At 48.2% G+C, this 20,102-nt stretch overlaps 3 protein-coding genes across 8 annotated transcripts in view; 1 reads left to right on the plus strand and 2 right to left on the minus strand.

Annotated features, from left to right (window-relative positions):
* The window catches only part of SPG11 (SPG11 vesicle trafficking associated, spatacsin), a 36,955-nt gene extending 27,611 nt beyond the window's left edge, over positions 1–9,344 (minus strand). The window contains exons 1-10 of one of the 3 annotated variants that reach the window (XM_087941829.1): positions 9,157–9,344; positions 8,877–9,061; positions 7,345–7,572; positions 6,202–6,397; positions 4,574–4,711; positions 4,001–4,260; positions 3,699–3,844; positions 2,763–2,895; positions 2,334–2,498; positions 745–920 (exon numbers count right to left, since the gene is read on the minus strand). In XM_087941829.1, the coding sequence (XP_087797955.1) occupies positions 745–920; positions 2,334–2,498; positions 2,763–2,895; positions 3,699–3,844; positions 4,001–4,260; positions 4,574–4,711; positions 6,202–6,397; positions 7,345–7,572; positions 8,877–9,061; positions 9,157–9,344 (1,815 nt within the window). Of the gene's footprint in view, positions 1–744; positions 921–2,333; positions 2,499–2,762; positions 2,896–3,698; positions 3,845–4,000; positions 4,444–4,573; positions 4,712–6,201; positions 6,398–7,344; positions 7,573–8,876; positions 9,062–9,156 lie in introns of all 3 variants that reach the window. The other 2 variants (XM_087941828.1, XM_087941827.1) reach the window with 2 other exon arrangements.
* Positions 9,345–9,369: 25 nt separating this feature from the next.
* On the plus strand, positions 9,370–14,368 carry CIAO2A (cytosolic iron-sulfur assembly component 2A). The gene is made up of 5 exons (XM_087941831.1): positions 9,370–9,687; positions 9,784–9,948; positions 11,264–11,313; positions 12,453–12,498; positions 13,829–14,368. Exons 1-5 carry the CDS (start codon positions 9,555–9,557, stop codon positions 13,924–13,926), a joined length of 492 nt encoding a protein of 163 aa, XP_087797957.1. The 5' UTR covers positions 9,370–9,554; the 3' UTR covers positions 13,927–14,368.
* A 1,549-nt stretch (positions 14,369–15,917) lies between these two features.
* The window catches only part of ADAMTS7 (ADAM metallopeptidase with thrombospondin type 1 motif 7), a 35,374-nt gene continuing 31,189 nt past the window's right edge, over positions 15,918–20,102 (minus strand). For 3 of the 4 annotated variants that reach the window (XM_087941835.1, XM_087941834.1, XM_087941832.1), the window contains one exon: positions 15,918–17,624. In XM_087941835.1, coding sequence (XP_087797961.1) covers positions 17,461–17,624 — 164 coding nt within the window. In that variant the 3' untranslated portion in view covers positions 15,918–17,460. Of the gene's footprint in view, positions 17,848–20,102 lie in introns of all 4 variants that reach the window. The other variant, XM_087941833.1, reaches the window with a different exon arrangement.

Consider the following 20,102-nt stretch of genomic DNA (forward strand, 5'->3'; position numbering starts at 1 on the left):
AAATGTCTTCCTAAAAAGACCACAAGTCTGTATTCAGCAGCCAAGCTACTCCAGAGAGCAGGGGGTCCCCAAACTTGGCAACTTCGCATTGCTGGTTGGAGAATTCTGGGAGTTGAAGTCCACAAGTCTTAAAGTTGCCAAGTTTGGAGACCTCTGCCATGAAAGCTGTTGAACCAGTTAGATTTGAAGAGAAGCCATTAGCCAGCCTCTCCTCTCTAAAACCGCTGCTGCCATTTAAAAAAAGATTTAAGCTGATGACTATGAAGGTGTCACCAGATCATAAATTCCATGAAGAGATTCAGGTCTGTGTAGACAGCACTCCCTTTGCCCCGACCCCTCCATTTCAGGGGATGTCTCCAAGCTTAATTCTGTTGAAGGAGGACGACCACATAGCCTATGAAGCCAGAGGCCTTCCTGGATCCTTTTGCAGCTTAATTATTTATCCTTTTACGAGACAGTGCCCGGCACAGATTTACCTTTCCAAATGACTTTAGCACAAACCAGGATATTTACATAGCTATATCACCATTCTCTCTCTCACACGCACAAAATGATCTCTTGCTAAAACAATCACATCCCCACTCTGCTCCTTCCCAGTGAAATCAATTACTTTCAAGTGCTGAACGTGGAGCAGGCTCTGTACATGGCTGCAATTTGCTGTGCGTACATGTAATAAGGAAATGGTTTAATAAATTGAGATCACGGGTGAAATATATTCTGATATTTAAGCTGCATTCCGCTTACCTCTGTATCAAATTTTTCCCAGTGGCTTTGCTCCATTTGGGGTAGGTCATCTTTGGAATCCCAGGGCCGGCTTATGACACCGGATGGCTTATGAGGAAACCTGATCATAAATGTCCTGAGTTTAATGATGTAGCTGGTGAAAATGTCAACACACTGGAGCATATTTTCATCCAATTCTGTGAAGAGCACCAGGAAAACAATCGAGTAAAGCTACTGAAAAGGCTGCCAGGGGAGAATGGCAACTATAGAAGTTGCAGTGTGATCCACCACAACAACCACAAAACCACTACACCACCCCCTTTGAGAGGATCTGGGCTGGTGGCCAGAAGGAACAGGATGCTACTCCCTGGTTACTCGTCCTGCTTCTTGGCTGGACATGGCCAGCAGAGAAGGAATCAGGCCAGCTCCGTGGAAAGAGGTGGTGGCAGCAGACTCTCCTTCTCAGAGGCCCTGAGGGTTCAGGTAGCCACTGTCCTGCCGCAGCTTCCCATTTTGGGGAGAGGGGATACAGGAGCTGTGATACCTGGCTAACTACAGAAGGGTTTGAAAGAAGCCAACCTGAATTCTCATCAGTCTGGCTTCGGGCCTACTGCTAACGCTGAGGCAGCCTCACTGGTGGTGGCTGAGGAGGGAAGGAAACCTGCAGGACGGATTCCACTGAATGGCTCAACAACTTTCATCCCAACGATCGTAAGATACTTGTGAAACTCGGGTACATGGGTCTTCCAACTTGGCAAGTTTAAGGCTTGTGGACTCCAACTCCCAGAATCCCTGAGCTAACATGACTGGAGGAGGAATTCTGGGAGTTGAAATCCACAAGTCTTAAAGCTGTCAAGTTTGAAGACCCCTGGAATAGAGAAAGAGAGGTAGAATAGATAGACAGACAGACAGACAGACAGACAGATAGAATACAAACATCAAGGGTCTTCCAACTTGGCAAGTTTAAGGCTTGTGGACTCCAACGCCCAGAATTCCTGAGCTAACATGACTGGAGGAGGAATTCTGGGAGTTGAAATCCACAAGTCTTAAAGCTGTCAAGTTTGAAGACCACTGGAATAGAGAAAGAGAGGTAGAATAGACAGATAGATAGATAGATAGATAGATAGATAGATAGATAGATAGATAGATAGATAGATAGATAGAAAGAAAGAATACAAACATCAAGGGTCTTCAAACTAGGCAAGTTTAAGGTTTGTGGACTCCAACTCCCAGAATTCCTGAGCTAACATGACTGGAGGAGGAATTCTGGGAGTTGAAATCCACAAGTCTTAAAGCTGTCAAGTTTGAAGACCCCTGGAATAGAGAAAGAGAGGTAGAATAGACAGACAGACAGACAGACAGACAGACAGATAGAATACAAACATCAAGGGTCTTCAAACTAGGCAAGTTTAAGGTTTGTGGACTTCAACTCCCAGAATCCCTGAGCTAACATGACTGGAGGAGGAGGGATTCTGGGAGTTGAAGTCCGCAAACCTTAAAACTGTCAAGTTTGAAGACCCCTGTGCTAGTTCATTCCTATCTTTAGGATCGCTACTCAAAGCTGTCGGAGGATAAATTTTGGTTTGTCAAGTAAAATAGATACTTCATACCAACTCTACCTTCTCTGTGCGTAAAAATCTCCCGGAGTTGTTTGTTAAGAAAAGATAAGGTGAGGTTCAACAGCTGCTCAGAGAAATGCTTGCTCTGGGTTTCCACATCATTTTCTTGAATTGCCTTACAAAGTAAATCCAGTGCTGGCCTCAGTTCTTCAACACCTGTAAAAGAAAAGGGTTAAACCAAGAAAAATGGGAATATCACATGAAGAAATGCACAAGTTTGCATTTGTCTTCAAAGTGATGTATGCAATTCATTCCATTAAGCGTTCTGAAAACCCCTGGACCTCTGGTTCGCATGTATCTGCCCTGACCCACTCTCTCTGCCTTCAATGCGGTTTACTTTGCATTCAGTCAAGTGATGCTTCTTTGGGGTTTATGCTGCAATTTGTAAAATGTCAGTGTGAATATTCATAGTTTACTTACTCTTCAAGTAAAAATCTGACATAGTATTTGCAGGCTGATCTTGTACAGAGCTTGCCGCAGACAGACTGAAAAGGTTCTCTTTATTCTTTAGGAAAAAATCCACGGTGTCCAACTGTCGGTTCTCTAAGCCAGCCTAAATATAAAAAATATATATTTTTATATTATATTTATACAAAAACCCACCATCAATTCTCTCATCTCTCTTAATTAACACCTGGCCTGAGTGTCTCAGAGAGCATCAAGCCATGGATTGTGCTTCTCACTTCCTGAGCTGTCTCCTTAAGAGGTCTGGCTGTCACAATATCGAGACAATCACACAGGAATTTTTTCTTGAGAAGTTGAGTTCAAGCAGCCGAATTTCTCTGCTTAAACACCTTAAATGAATATGATCTTTTCTAAGTAACATATCTGTTCTGTATATATTTGAGTACATCAAAATAAGTGCTGGATGATATGTTAATTACTGCTTACTTTTACATAGATTTGTAACTTAACATTGACTGTAGCCAAGGAATAGTCAATATTTCTTTGTAATATAGAACCAAAAGGACCAGTGGTTTATGTAAGATTTGGGATTCTTTAAAGATAATAAATAATAGATGAAATATGCAGACGGTGCTAAAATACAAATGGTAATACTTAAAAAAAACCACAACGATCTTCACAATATGAAAAAAAATATTGTGCTGGAATTAATCAAGTCAGTTTCTTGTCTTGTCAGCAGGAGATCTTGTGTCTCCACCGGCTGTGTGCCAGAACCATTTGGAGCAGAAAGTGTGGGGAATCCATCTTTCTGCTCTAGAATGGATGGCCGGGGCCTCACAACTTCATAGGCACCAGGGAAAGAGTTGGAGTCGTCCAGGAAATCCTCAGCGACCGACAGACACGGCTTCCCCCAACCCTGGAAGCGAGGACGGCCCGGGCTTATTTCCTCACCTCTAAGGCATGTACAGGAATCGAACACCTTCCCCACCTATTGAGGCGGCAGAGGGAATCTACAGTGCTAGCGCTTCCGTAGATGATCAGCCTGTTTAGGAATTCCTCTTGGGTAAAGCCAAACAGGAACAAGAAGAGGCCGGTCTCTAAGGATTGTCACAAAAGGAGAGAGGTTATTTCCATAGTGCTCACTGTTTAGTGATTTGAACACAACTCCCTCCTAATGTCAAGAAAACGACTTCAACTCTTGAAATTTTCTAGAGGTGAAATGTTTATCTACAGTTAAAATCAAAGAGGCTCACCTGAAAGGACAAGCCATAGTGGTTCCTCCCTGGTATATTCCACAAAAAAGGAGTTCTTCCCCGCACAAGACTGGGTGATGTCCTGCGTCACCAAATCCCACAGGACAAGAGTCAGTCCTCCACTCTCACTTGAGGCAGTGAAGAGCACCTGGAAACCGGCCACGTGTTTACAGTCCAGATTCCCACGCTCCTCTGGGTCACCTAAGTGTATAGTCTTCCATCGCCTCTCTTCAGTGCTTTTATGATCTTTCCCCCTGGAGCTTGAAAGAACAAACGCAACCTCTTGAAACAGGGACGCGGCAGAAGCGTCCAAACCCTTAGAGTTAAGAGGTTCTAAGTGCAGAACATGCTGATACCAAGGCAACTCAACATTTGTACACAAAAGTGGAAAATAATTGTGTATGTGTGTATCATTCAAAGGTAGTACGCGTGTCTTCCGTGATCTGGAAAAAAAAGGGGGGGGGGGGAAATCTTAACATTTTCAGTGATATATAAAATAAAGATGTAAGAATTACACTTTTCAATGGAACAACTCTTATCTTGTCACCATAAAAGTACCTTTTGCCAACTAACCTGTCAGTCTGAAATGAAGGTTGCAAGAACTTCATGCTGTAACTTGAACTACTGAGACCATCTTCGTTCACCCCCTCCAACTGTTGCGTAGGAAGATTCTCAAAGCTTTGCTTGCAAAATAAATGGTCAGGATATTCTCTGTGGGGGATTAAACAGATTAACAGAGTTGGAAGGGACCTTGTGGGTCATCTAGTCCAAGCAGGAGACCCTACACCATTTCTGACGGATGGCGGCCCAGTCTCCTCTTGAAAGCCTCCAGGGATGAAGCTCCCACAACTTCTGAAGAAAAGCTGTTCCATTGGGTGATTGCTCAGTCAGAAAATTCCTCATTTCTAGGCTGCACCTCTCCTTGATCAGTTTCTATCCATTATTCCTTGTCTGGCCTTCAGGTGCTTTGGAAAATAGCTTGACCCCTTCCTCCTCTCTGGGGCAGCCCCTCAGATATTGGAAGGCTGCTCTCCTGTCTCCCCTGGTCCTTCTTTTCACTAGACTAACCATGCCCAGTTCCCGTAACCGTTCATCGTTATGTTTTAGCCTCCAGTCCCCTAATCATTTTTGTAGATGGATGGATGTAGACAGACCTCAAATAAACAAATGAATCCATAACGTTATACTTTTACATTGATTCAGGAAAACGATCCAAAGCTATAGATTTGTCTATGGCCAAAGCATGGAAGCCCTGGGTTCATTTGACGGGAACGGACTTGGGCGTTTTAATCAATAGGGTGAAAATCAGATGTGAGTATGGGAAGTCCTGTCTTATTTAAAGAACAAATTGTGGGTATTCACAATCAAAGTCCTACAGAAGTCTGCCACATTCTTTCGGGATAAGGCTGATAAGCACCCACCTTTATCTCCCTTGAAATGCTGCCAACGACTAAATTGCCAATTCGCTATACAACGGACCACAAAGTCAACAAGGAGCTTCAGAGTTTAAACCGACCAGAATGAACAAAGTTGCTTCCTGCAAAGGCTCATGTCCCTTTGCTCCTCCTTTATTTCTCATGGGAGGGGCCAATATTTTCCGAGCCTTACTCCCCGAGTCACCCCTTTTGTCTTAACCGTTCTTGCCTTTTGGCAGCTCTGTGCAAGGGCGTACTGGGAACAGGCTTCCCCTGTTCCTCTGCCTCACTGCTGTCAGATTCTGGAAGCTCCAGAGTCAGCGCATAACTCTCTGATGACCCTGGCCCCATCTCTGTGTTGGATGCAGATCCCTCGTCCGAGCCCTTCCCAGACTCCGGGACTGGCCCATGTTCCTCCCCACTGTCCGACTCTGCTGCCAGCTCCGCAGGCCGCCAATGGACCACAGCACAGAGGGCATTCCTTCACACAAAGTGCCGCCTGCATCCCATGGGAGACGTGGATGGCCCCAGCCCTGTTAGTCTAAGGCACTGAAGACCTGGACGTTTCCCCAGGCGTTTGGGTCAAGAGATTAGGGGAGTCCTGCTGCCGCTGATGTGGGGGTTACTGATTTATCCTGTATGGTTTTCATGCTCTTAATCTTTATAAACCACTCAGAATCACTCAAGCGAGATGGATGGCCGTATAGATCATGTATATAAATGATTTTTAGACTGGAAATCAGGCAGCCTTTGAGAAATAGCCTTCAAACATTTTCGTCCACCTACCTGAAGTACAAGTTGAGGTCAACAGCAGCCACACAATTGGAGCGGCTGACAACCACAGCCACGCTGAGATCATGTGATATATTAAGCCGCACAAGAGGAAATGGCATGTCCTGGTCTCCCTCTGCTTGCCCTCGTGACTGATAGAGAGCGACACTGATGTGGGCCAAATAGGCACCATCGGTAGCACCAAATATGTCTTTGCAAAAGTTAAAGAATTTCACAGGCTGTTGAAATAACAGGACAGAAAGAAACATACCCTTCAAAGAGCACGACTGTAGGCATTCCTGCTTCAGGATGAAGCCTCACTGGGCAATGTCATCTTGTTTTAGAGTAAATGCGCACAGGAAATCAAGTAAGCTATAAATTCAATAGAACTTGCTGGCGGGAAAATACATTTTTTTAAAAAAATCCATCTTTTTATGTTCTGTGATGCACCAATTAAAGATCAACTGTCAGACAAATGACAGGGTTATTTTACTGAATTCCAGTCTAGGGAAAGATGACACAGCTGGGATCAAAACCTCCACCATAAATCTAATTATCACAAGAAATACTCTTTTCTTCACTTCTTAAATCAAGTCTTTTAACAACTCTCCATCCCTGCTTTCATGGAAACATATTACCGCTGTATTTTTAAGTCAATGAAGATGTATAATTAATGTGCATAATTTCCCACTAGAGACCTGGAAATGAATGCAAGGATTTGAAACATTTCACTCTTCATGTTTATCTATATGCCACTGATGAGTCTTAGGAGGGAAAACTGTTTGTTTTAGAGTAATCCGCTCTTCTAGAGTGGATTCTTGAAGGCTCTTGTGAGGTCAAGGAAGGGCCAGAACAGAAGCTGTGGGACAATTACAAGAGCAGTGTGGTTGGGTTGCCCAGAAGCAAAGGTGAACACCTCGTAGAATACAAACCATGGGATCTATAGAGCCCCCAACCACCCTTCCACATGTGTCCTCACCCACCCTGCAAGACCCCTTGCATCAACAGGGTACTTTTTGCCTTTTTCAGTGTCAAGCTGTGCTAAATCTCTAGTAGGTCAATTTTCACTCTTAGATTTCAGTATTACCCAACCTGGGACATGGCCAAACAGTCCTTGGAGCAGTCCACACCCAACACCAGCTTTATATTAAAGGATACGTATCCATCCCGTCTCGTCTAACAAGAAGATAATACCTCTGCAGAAAATAACGTTCACTGTCCTTTCCAAAGCTTGTGGGGGCAAATCGAGTCTAAAGCAGCCTTCCACCTCTTCCCCAAGTTCTCCTCCAGGAAAAACCAGATGTGCAACCACACAATTGTTGAGCAACAGAATAGCTCTGCCATTTTTAAATGACAGCACTTGCAAAGAGGAAATAGATGGTAAGCCTGCAAAAGAGGATATAGGGAATATTTCATATTTTGTAGAGGAGAAATAACATGCAGACAAACTCTGATTAAAAACGCATGTTCAACTAGATCAGGGGTCGCACCACACAAAAGAGACAAGAAAAGTCCTAAGAGGAGGGTAACAGATCCTCTCCACAATTCCAGATAAGCAGGAATTAACACCAGGCAAATAACCAAGCGGAAAACAATACCCTAATCGAGGAAATAGGGAGGAGAAAGTCACACCCCATCAACACTGGTAGGGCAAATGTTGGGAATGACCTTGGGAAGAATTGCTGCCTAGGGAACAATCCAAGGTAAAAGGTTGTATTTTCAGACTTGTAAGATCCTGTTCATGTCGCCCTACAGTAAAGCAGAATTAGCTCACCAGCTTGCTAGAAGGAGCAGTATTTCCATTTGACCTGCATTCAGATTCGATGCATTCTCTCTCCTTTAGCACATTATCAACCACAGGTAGGCATATGGGGAGAGCTAGAGGATATGATCAGGTAAAGAAGATGGGCCAGAAGGGACAGGCTTTGGATGAAAATTGGCGGAACCTAATTTGTAATCTTCCAGGCAACCACCGTGTGTGTTTATCCATAAAAGCCGTGGGGCAGAATGAGAGCGCTAAAGGCCATCTCACAGGAGCTCCGATTCTTGGGAATGACCGTCCTTCAGTGGCATCGTCTGAAAACTAGCTAATGCAGGGGTCTCCAACCTTAGCCGCTGGAAGCCTGGCGGACTTCAACTCCCAGAATGCCCCAGCCAGCTTTGCTCTAACGCAGGGGTCTCCAACCTTGGCCGCTGGAAGCCTGGAGGACTTCAACTCCCAGAATTCCCCAGCCAGCTTTGCTCTAACGCAGGGGTCTCCAACCTTGGCCGCTGGAAGCCTGGAGGACTTCAACTCCCAGAATGCCCCAGCCAGCTTTGTCTCCAACCTGCGCTGGGTCTCACTCAATTCCCAGCCAGCTTTGCTTACGGTCCTGCCGCTGGAAGCCTGGCGGATTCCCAGCGTCAACTCCCAGAATGCCCCCAGCCAGCTTTGCTGGCTGGGGAATTCTGGGAGTTGAAGTCCTCCAGGCTTCCAGCGGCCAAGGTTGGAGGGACCCCAAGCTAAGACACAGAACTTCTGCAAAACCCTCGCTGGATGGAGACCGTCAATCTCAGCCCTGCAGTTGCTGGGAAGCCGGACTGAGAGGCCTGGAAACAGCCGCTTTCCGGAAGGAAGAAACCCAGAGGCCGCCCCCCTTCCCTCCGCCCTCCGCCTCCCCCCGGGGCCGCCCCTGCGAGGAGAAACTCGCCTGCATCCCGGGCGTCCAGCAGGCCCCGCAGCCGCTCCTCGGGGACGCAGCGCCGGAGGGTCGCGGTCCACTTCCCGGCCTCCGGAGCGACGTCGTAGAGGGAAAGCGCCCGGCTCTCGGCCACGGCCAGCAGCTGCAGGCGACCCGCCGCCTCCTCCGCCTCGCCTCCGCTGCCCCACACGAAGCTGCAAGAGCCGCGCCGGCCTCGGGGTCAGGGCCTCCGCTTCCCACCCGCTTCCCCAGCCCCCGGGACCCTTGCCCGCCCTCAGGCCCCGCTTACTCTTCCCAGGCGCCCGGCAGAGAGACGCCCGGCAGCCGCGCCGCCGAGTCAGCCCGGACAGACGCAGCTCGGCCGGCCCGGCCACGGCCAGCGCTCCCCGCCCGCGGCTGAGCTTGGCCCGCAGGGGCCGGCCGGGCGCTCCGCAGGCGGCGGCGGCGGCGCAGCAACACCCGCAACGCCTCAGCCATCCCCGCCGTGAGACCCGCGCTCAGCTGAGGGGGACGCGCCAGGCCTGCCGGGAGTTGTAGTCCTTCCGTTGGAGTCCCCAACGCGCAGCCGCCGCCCCGCCCCGCCGGAAGCGCTCGCGCGCGCCGACTTCCGCCCGCCGCGAATGGAGGCCCTTCTGCCGCCGGCGGCTGTCTTGCCGAGGAAGCCCCGGGGCGGCGGCGGCGGGGGCGATGCTGGCGCTGGGGCTGCTGTGGCGGGCGCTCGGTAGCGCGGGCTATGCGGACGCGGCGCGCGGGGGCGGGGGCGAGAGCGGGCGGGCCGCCGCCATGGCGCAGGAGCAGGAGCGGGCGCTGGAGGTCTACGGTGGGTGCGGGCGGGGGGGGGGACGGGAGGCGGGGCGGGGGGGCGCAGGAGACCCCCCCGCTCAGCCCGCGCGCCTCCCTTTGCCCCCCCGCGCAGATCTCATCCGCACCATCCGCGACCCCGAGAAGCCGAACACGCTGGAGGAGCTGGAGGTGGTGAGCGAGAGCGGCGTGGAGGTGGCCGAGATCGGGCCGGGCGAGAGCCTGATCACCATCCGGTTCACGCCCACCGTGCCCCACTGCTCGCTGGCCACGCTCATCGGTAGGACTCCCCCTCGGGCGCTTGGGGGCATCCAGAGCAGCCCAGGCCCCTCCAAGGGGCCAAGGCCAGACCCCACGGGGGAGCCTCGCCTTTCTGTCCCTGCCTTAAATCCTGGCTTCTCATCGAAGGATGAACCACCTGGGGGGTTTGGGTGTGTGTGTGTGTGTGTGTGTGTGCATCTTTTGGGGACAAGCAAATTGTATTTTGGCTTTCCAGACCAATCATCATCATCTGCTTCTCCTCCTTCTCCCCCTTTATTATTATTATTATTATTATTATTATTATTATTATTATTATTATTATTATTATTATTATTATTATTCTATGGCAGGGGTCTTCCAACTTGACAGCTTTAAGACTTGTGGACTTCAACTCCCAGAATTCCTTCTCCAGTCATGTTAGCTCAGGAATTCTGGGAGTTGAAGTCCACAAGTCTTAAAGCATACATATGTACGTATGTAGATAGATAGATAGATAGATAGATAGATAGATAGATAGATAGATAGATAGATAGATAGATAGATAGATATGGAGAGAGAGAGATGATAGGTAGGTGATAGATCAGGGGTCTTCAAACTTGACAGCTTTAAGACTTGTGGACTTCAACTCCCAGAGTTCCTCCTCCAGTCATGTTAGCTCAGGAATTCTGGGAGTTGAAGTCTACAAGTCTTAAAGCTGCCAAGTTGGAAGACCCTTGGTGTATGGGAAGATTGCTTGCTTCAAGAGATCCTAGTTTGCATCAACAAGCCAGCTTGCAGGCATCGTAGGTCAGGGCTCTTGTGTTTGCAGCACCTCCTTGTGCCCTCGGCTGAAGGGATTTCTAGGAAAACGTTTGCTTCCCCTGGTTATACCAAAGCAGGTGCAAGCCCCTGGCTGAATGTAGCCTAGGTCACAGGTCTCCAACCTTGGCCACTTTACAACTTGTGGACTTCAACTCCCAGAATTCCTCAGCCAGCAAAGCTGGGAGTTGAAGTCCCCAAGTCTTAAAGTGGCCAAGGTTGGAGACCCCTGGCATAGATGACCTCTAGAGAGGCTCTTACCTAAGTGAAAAACATTCCAGTGGCTTGCAAAACAGTTGCTGTTCCATGTTATTTGCTGCCCGAGGGAAAAAAATGGACTTTGCACAGTTTTTTATCTTTTTTAAATGAAGGAAACCAGGTCCTCCCAAAATGTTTTTTTTTTTTTTACCGAAAATTAAACCAGCCTTTTCCCCTGCATGGTCAGTTGCTGTTCTGATAAAAAAGATAACTGAGAGACAGAGGAAGAGTCTTATGTTTGAAAAGCTAACTGCAGTATTTTTTTCATGAAAATTTAGGGCTGTGTTTGAGGATCAAACTTCAGCGATGTTTACCTTTCAAGCACAAGGTATGTCGTGTGTGTTTTTCTCTTCATTGAACTGTGAGGTAGGTTCTCCCGGAAGACCCCTGTTGATGGCACTGCTTGGGCTATATAAGAATAGCAGGGTGGCAGGTGACAGCTTGCACGTCCTCATTCTGCAGGAGAGAGGTTGTCTGAGAGAAGGGAGAAATGGTGTTCTGACCCAAACCCTTGTCCAATAAAACAAACATGAACCAAAGGGAACAGAAACCTTTTAATGAGACTTACGAATCCCCGGTTAAAAGGCTGCTGCAAACTAATTAACTCTGATAAGCACAAACCTCGCCAAAACCGTGCAAGTCTGCCAAGAGTCACAGATAAGAAATATTTCACAACAAAAGAGTCTTCAAATACCAACTTAAGATACTGCAATGTCCACGAGGCTCGAGTTTCAAAATGTCTTTGCTTCCTGCAAAGAACATCCGATTCACAGCTGGCTTCTATCTGCTTGAAGAGGGGCCATTACCTTGCAGCCTTACTCCCGAGTCGCCCGTGCTGCTGCAGCTGCTCTTTCCTGCAAGCAGCCCTGCGCGCACGCACAACTTGGCACAGGCAGTGTGCCCATCCTCATGAGTGAATGATAGAAACGAGAGCTCAGAAACAGGCATTAGATTTCACTTGGCTTGTGCTGTGTTGTGCTAAGCTGAACTGTGAATTCACACAAACAACTCGAAAGGGTTTAAACTGGAAATGACAATCAAACCATAGAATTTCACTGCATTAGAAACCCGCAAGCCTCTTGGGATTCAAATTCTTGACCAGCACATTGTCCTGTGAAGAGTAGTTATGGCAATACATAAAACAATTCAAGGGGTATTTAAAAGTTTGTATTTAAAAGTATTAATTAGTATTAATTATTAATTTAATTTGTATTAATTAGTTTTGAGTTCAAATTTGGTTTAAAAGGGCCTTTAAAAAGGAGAGGAAGTACTTGCACGATTACCGTCCTCATTCCGATACGTAACCATTATAGTATACATGAAAAAGAAATCCCTTTTAAAGCAGACGTGCTCAGGGTAGGTTGTTTATTCGGCATAGCTGAATGGAGAGAGAGAGAGAACAACGTACAGATTCTTCATGAAGCACTACTAGGTGTTTCTAAGCTGACGTTTTTCTGTCTCATCTAGCTGGAAATCTACATATCAGAGGGGGCACATTCTATCGAGGAAGACAGTAAGTATACCTTCAGGTTGTGCTTAAAAGAGTGAAATATTTTCGATGGGAAAAAGCACCTTAAAACTGATCACCTCCACTTCTCCCACAACGAAGACCCAGAGAGGGTTTACACCGAGAGTATTCCATGCTTGCGGGTGGTTAAGGGTGGGAGGGTAGACCCCGGATCTCCCTGGTCTGGTGCACCAAATATTGCCTACAGATCCGTATTAGAAGAGGAATTGCATTGCTAGAGGTTAGACCTGCATTACAGGGAACTTGCTAAAATCATGCCCTCCCTTAGAAGAAAGTTTCCTGGGGGAGCAGGGCAGGTAGGATTTCCACCAGGTAGGAGCTGATGCATTTAAGTGAACCCCACTGTAAGACATTGGCTTCAACTTTTATACTGTTGCAAAACATACATTTAAAAAGTTGCATGTTTTTGACCTTACTGTTGCGTTATGCCACTGCATGTAGTAATTACGATGCTCGCTACGCAGTGGCTAAGATGCTGAACTTGTCAGTCAGAAAGGTTAGGGTTTGGCGGTTTGAATCCCTAGCGCTGTGTAACGGGGTGAGCTCCCATTCCTTGTCCTAGCTTCTGCCACCCGAGCGGTTTGAAAGCGTGTAAAAATGCAAGTAGACCACTTTGGTGGCAAGGTAGCAGCGTTCCACACGCCTTCGTCGTGCCAGCCACATGACCACGGAGGCGTCTTCGGACAGCGCTGGCTATTCACCTTAGAAATGGAGGTGAGCCCTGTAGAGCCAGGAACAGTTAGACTAGCACCTAGGTGTGAGGGGAACCTTTGCCATATTTTTTCATTTAGAGGAAAGTTGGTAGATAATAAAAAGTACCTGAGAAAAATAAAAAGAACCGTTCTAGACCCATTAAGAAAGGGACGAGGAGAACTTCACGGAGAAAAATCTGTGTACTGTATGTGGGTGCTAATAGTCAATACCAGCTTGATGGCACATGATCAGTGAAAAAAACCAGCCTGTCCCTCTGGATCGTGCCCTCTTAGTCCCAAAAGGTAACTGGACTTTGGTTTTGCTTAAAGTAGTTTTGCTTCTCATCCAAGAAGCTTCTTCAGTTCTTATCTAAGAAGCTTCTTCAGGAACTGAAGAAGTTTCTTGGATGAGAAGCGAAATGTCTTTAAGCACACACACACACACACACACACACACACACAAAAGGTCTGTCCAGTTGCCTCTTGAAAACGCACCTTTGGGACAACCGTGCGTGAGAATCTCCATAAACATTTTATCTTAGTATGAGTCAGGTTGCAGTTGATGATAACTTTGCTCAGTTTCCAGCCAAAAGCTTCTTGAGAGTTTTTCCATTGTGTTGCAGTCAACAAACAAATCAACGACAAAGAGAGAGTCGCAGCAGCCATGGAGAATCCCAGTTTGCGGGAGATTGTGGACCAGTGTGTGCAGGACCCCGACTGACTTGGAATATCTGCCTCCTTTGTATCAACTTCTTTCTATATAACGTTATCTTGAATTTAATACTAAAAATTACCTTGAAGGCATCGTTTTGAAATCATCCAGTTAATTGCAAACGAGCGTGAGCAGGCCTGATCAACCTCAGATGAACTCTATAGAATGAAAAATTAATATTCTCTTAAAGTTGATATTTCTAAATATGAATAATTTTTATTGCCAACTTATGAAAAAGAGATTGGACAACCAGTCTGGAATGATATTCAGGTCTCCTGCTCAAGCGGGGAGTTAGATTAGAAGAGCTCCAAGGTCCAACCCTTCTTTGTTCGCTTAATGTGTGTTGTAATTTTTAAAATGTGATTTTAATTGATTTTTCCGCTTCCTTAATGAAGTATATGTAAATAGCTACTCTGTTAAGGGTGAATCAAATACAGAATTGTTGAGAAAATGTTTGTTTTTTTAATACATCATTGCATTTTCCCCAGAAAGGGGAAAGGGTGTGTCCAAACAGATGAGAAATATGCCAGAATCCCCAAGGGCAAAGTTCATATAACCACATGGTGGCAGTGCTGTTGGCACTGGGCAAGAGCCGGACAGCCATAGAGGCGAAAGGCTCGCTCTGGGTCACGGAGAGCTTGGTGCCATCTCCCACCAAGGCCCAGGCCCCGGCCTCAGCCCTAGAGCCACTGCAGCCCCTCACAAAGGCTGCCTCGAGGGTGCCATTCCTCCCAGCCTGGGGCCTGAGCCTGGCGGCATCGCCCCACGGCCCAGCGCTCTCCAGCCTTCCCTTTGGGCCCTGCAGCCACCAGAGGTTTGCTCTGGGTCGCATGAGGCCTTCGCTCGGGAAGCGGCTTCCAAGAGGCCTCTGAATACGGCGTGGCCCTGGCGTGGCTTTTGAAGGCCACGAATGAGCCCATCCCACTCCGGCGTTGCCTCTGAAAAATCTCACGAGAGCGGGGCATCCTTTCATTTGGGCGTTGGCAAACGCTGGCAGGCCAACTTTGACAGGTGTGTGTCGTAAGTTTGCCATCACCCAACTCCAGCCCCCCCCTTTTGAAAATGGCCGGGGGGGGGGGGGCAGCCACTTCTGCTCCAAGCAGGCTCCCTATTGGAACCCCTCAAACCTCAAAAGGCGTCCCCTTTTAATTTCACTCGTTCTCCTGCCTGCAATTTCCGTCCCTTCTGGGGCTCATTGGCTCTTGAGATCAGGGGTCCCCAAACTTGGCCACTTGAAGACTTGTGGACTTCACGTCCCAGAATTCAGCATACCTGAGCAACCCAGTATATGGTTTTTTTTAGAGTACTAATTGTAGTTTGTGAAGAGTTTTCAAGGTCAGGCCTTTGCACCAGATCAGGGGTCCTCCAACCTTGGCCGCTTTAAGCCTGGCGGACTTCAACTCCTCCCCTGTAAGCCACGCAACTCATGTTGCTCTCTTCTCCATTCCTCCCTGCGTGCCCTAGGATGAAGAGGGGGCGGGCCTGGGCCTTCCTCCGAGCTCCCTCTCCCTTGTTCTACCTCTTCCCTGCTCTGCCCAGCCAGACTTTGCCCTTCCCCGGTTTCTTCCACAGCCACTGGAGCCACACTCCCACTCGCTGTCAGCCGCTCAGCCTTCCCCTCCGAATCAGATTCCGACGGGCATGACAGAAGGTGTATTGGAGACCATTCCTATCCCACCTGCCTCTTGGCTGATGCCCTCCGGTGGCTGGCCCCTTGCAAGGAGTCAGGCGTCCGTTAGAAAGATTGGCCAGGCTGTGGGGTGGGGTCTTCCAGGAAAATGAAGCATCTGCACCGCTAAAATCCCATTCACCAAGATGTGGAGTGGGAGCTTTGAGGAACCACAAAACTGGCCCAAATTTTAAGCAGCCCCTGGTTGACTTCCAAAGCCACCTGGGAGGAGTTGGATCTCACTGGGCGGACACAGGCACCATACGCTCTGATATTCTGAGTGGGTTGTAGCCACGCTAAGCAAGCACACACAGACTTAAGACAAGATGGGTACAATTTTAAGAATTTTAACAGAAAAAAAAAATACAACAGAATTAGATGTAACTTTACCATTGCAGTTTAACACACTTGAGAGCTATAGCCATTACAATTTTAGAAAGGTATTAGAACACTTTTCTCTCAAACAATGTTCAGTTTTTCTGATAGGTTGATTGGGAAACTTCATCTTGGAATGAGGATGACATTTGGTATTCTGAAGGGGACAAATTGGTCTTAAAACTTGGCTAAGTCCACTGAACGGCTGAGCTCCCGTTCGGTCTCGTGGTGAAGGCCTGGAGGCCATGGGTTCTAGCCCTGTCTGGGCCCCCAAAGGCAGCCGGGTGATTAGAGGCCGGTCCCCCTCTCTTAGCCTAGATAGGGGGTCAAAACACACCTCGGAAGAAACAAGGGCAAATTGCTTCCACAGCCTGCTACCAACACTGCACGGCCCTGTCCACGGAGCCACCAGGAGTCAAGATTGACCCAAAGGAAGCACAACCCTCTCCCCAGGCAGACAAATAAGCCAAGCCCATGCCATCCTTCCGTTAAAACGGGGTGATCTTTGATGTTACCTGAAGATTACACAAAGTTTAGATGGGTAGACTTTTGGGGGGACTTCTGCACCATTTCTCCAATTTCAAGGGGCAAGGAAGAAAGCCAAGCCACAATCTTGAGTCGGACGTATTTTTGCCAGTGTGACTAACAACGTAAGTTAGAAATGGAGAAAATGTAGATCTGATATCAAGTGTCCTTCGTTCACAAAGAAAGAGAAGGAAGCTTCTGGAAGACCTGGTTGGGCGATGAAAGGAGGCAGAACAGTTGTATAGTCAGACAGGTTTCCATCGAGTCCCTCACCTGGGCAATCTTAGGCAGGTTGGCCTCTGTCCTGCACCAGCTACACGCATCCTTTTGGCTTGTAAGTCTCAGGTGGCACCAGAGGGCAGGGCAGGGTTGGCACAGGACTGCCAGCCCTGCTGGAGGAGCTATTAACCCACCCAAAGCTGGGCGGAGTAGAAGCACCTGGCCGTCTCAAGAGCAGTAGCACCACGTGTGTGTGTGTGTGTGTGTGTGCAAGCGTGCACAGTCAGCACCAGGACATTTAACTTCACTGTCTGAAGCTCCTCACACCTGTAGCAAGAAAAATCTTTGTAGTTATAACACAACCAACTGATCAAATTACGTTCTGTGGAATGCCACAGGCCCATTTCCATAAAATATAAAAATAGTTGGCTTTATTATTCTTTTTAAATCACTCCTCAGGAGTTTTGTGCTGGCCTGCCAACACTGAGTGACTAGGACCAACTGTAGACCAGAGAGATTTCTGAGGTGGCTTCCGGAAGCCGCTTTCCTGAGGCCGGGTTGCATCGGCCCCCGCCGGCTCCTTCCTGGGCTGAGGCCGCAAGGCTACTGTTCGGCTGCCTGGAGCACAGCTCAGCCACAGGACTGAGCGCCACGCCAGGCAGAAAACATGGGTTGGTTTCCGAGAGGGCAGAAAAGCTGGCCGGCTGAAGTGGGTGCAGCTCTCGCCCGCCAGGTTCCTGGGCACACAAAGGCGTTCACTTCCGGGAGGAGCGCTCGTCACCCCGGTCCCGATGGAGCAGGCCATGTGGGTGGCAGGTCTGGCAGCACTGGACACGGACTGCGGGGAGGTGGCATCTTCCCAGCCACAGCAGGGTCTGGCAGAAGCCAAAGGAGAGGCGGTCACGCTCACAGACGAAGCCTGGGAGAGAAGAGAAGGCAGGAGCCTTTGTCAGGGAGGGCCAGTGTCAGATCCGTTTATCTGCCACTCTTCAATGGAAGAAGAAGAAGCGGGGAGGGGGAGTTGGTACAAGTAATCCTTTTTGATGTAACCTGAATATATTAAATCCTATATTGATTCTGTATCACTTGCACATGATATACAACTGGAGGACTGGAGCCAGATGTCCAGAAACTTGTCACCTCTGGAAGAGAAACAGGATGAGAAGGGACCATAAAAATTCCAGCCCTGGAAGAAAGTCCTGAGAACTACGCTAAGATAAGTTCCCCGAGAAGGGGAGGGGGAATTAACTTGTTGGTTCTTTGTTGGACTAAATCCACATCTGAATGAGGGGAGGGGTTTTAACTTCCTTTATCTATGACTGTAGGCCTAGGGGGTATCTTAGACTCTGCTTTGCCTAGTGTTGAGATAAAACCCCTTTCAATAAAGGATTCCTTTTCAAACACCTAGTTTTCAGAAGTTCATTCTTTTCGGTTGAAGGGGAAAAGTCCAATGGTCACAGCCAACCGGTCAGCCTCTCCACATGTCCTGTTCTCCCCTCCTCAGAAGGTGGGCTGGGAGGGGCACGGGCGCTGTCTCACGACAGACTGATACAGAGGCGGGGTGGGATGGAGTTTACCCAATCTCACTGAGTGGCAAACATTGGTTTGGTTTGCACCTACTTTTCTCGCCTAACTGGGTCAAGAGGTTCACCCAACCTACAGCCCCATCATTAACCCCACTAAGCATGTTGTGTGACCCTGATCAACCTCTGCATCTTTCTTCACAATGGCAGTCGCACCCAGGGTGAGTGTGATGAGCTGGGGCGTGGCACAAAAGCAACAAAGTCACAAAAATAGATATAGTCCCTTTAATGCCTCCAACTTGGCCCCCAATGTCCAGTTATCCTTGGCTGGAGATGAAACTCTTCCAAAAACAGTCTATGAAGGGCAGAAATGCAGTCCGAACCCAAAGTAAAGATAATTAGAAATAAAAAAACCAACACAAACCACACTGAAGTAATTAACACAGCAGGCCAGGAAGATAAATTGCAGACTTTCAAAGGATAACTCAGCACCCACAGTTGGGAGGACGCCAAAACCCAGATGAGGCTTGACCAAGATAATGCACGCTTTACTTCCAGCAAGGAACCGTGTGCAAATGTCCCACTTATATCCTGTTTTCCCAGCTGCAATGAATGAAAGGGATCAGGGCCCTTTTCTCTCCCATAAGCCATGTTGCTCCCTTCTCTGTTCCTCCTTGCATGCCCTAGGATGAAGAGGGGATGGGCCTGGGTCTTCCTCTGAATGCCCAGCCAGACTGTGCCCTTCCCCCGTTTCCTCCACAGCCACAGGATCCACACTCCCACTCCCTGCCAGCTGCTCAATCTCCCCCTCAGAATCAGACTCCAACAAGGGCAGGACAATGAGGGTCTTGGTCCATACCGCTAAGGACAGTTTGCCACTTAGTATAAACTCCCTTTGGGCACAGAGGATTTCCATCGCCACCATTGATATCTACCGCTGTGTTCTGTTTCCACCAACAGTTTTAAACCATCAATTGTCCCAAGTGACTAAAGCAGTTCCTAAACCACTTGAACCAGGTAGCAAGAGAAAGTTGTGGCAATGCCAAATAGCAGCGATCTACTCTGCAAACGCCGTAGGACGGGGTTGGAGTCAGGGGAAATCCAAACCGAGTCGAATCATATGGGGAATACCTGGATCAGCTTCTCAAAACTAGAACGAACAGGAAGCACGTTGTCAGAAGGTTTGCGCAGCTTAAACGAATTTGTTCTTTACTGCTCCAAAAGGCAAGACAAGAACCAGAGGTTAAGAAATTAAAAGGGAGGCATTTTTGCTCCAAGATCGGATGACACATCAGGATGGAACCTTCCGTCACATTGCAGGGGCCTCCCAGATGACATCCAAACCTGTGGCAACCATCTCACCGCACAACGCTCCCCTTGAAAGGCTACAATCAAGCAGGAGGTGAATAGTCCCCTCTGAGGAGGCCCACAATCCTCCTCACCCCCCCCACCCCCGACACCCCCGGCCACAAAAGGAATCCTTGCTGCACGAAATGAGACCCAACGGCGCTTTGAGCCTTAGCCAGGGGGCTGAAAGTTTATGTCTCTCATTGAAAAGTGGCATCTAAAATGTCTCTCGTTTTTCTAATCCATGGAGATTAGAAACAGACACACACACACACACACACACACACACACACATACCACCCCGAAAGCAAAGGTTAGGTGGGCCCTTAACCTCTGGTGGGCCAGCTCTGTCAAAGGCCGAATGCTGCCTTGGGTTTCATAAAACCCCCATCGGGATGTTGTCTTTATACTTTTTCTGTGCTGTTCAAGTAATTTGTTTGGGTAAGCCCTAGTTACCCGCATCAAACCAAAACACAAAAGGGGCCTCTCTTGTCAGCTTAAAAGAGGGAAGCGGTTGTGTCCTCTCG

Source organism: Pseudonaja textilis, chromosome 13 (genome assembly GCF_049901715.1).
Source record: "Pseudonaja textilis isolate UNSWEBS1 chromosome 13, rPseTex1.2, whole genome shotgun sequence".
NCBI lineage: Eukaryota > Metazoa > Chordata > Lepidosauria > Squamata > Elapidae > Pseudonaja > Pseudonaja textilis.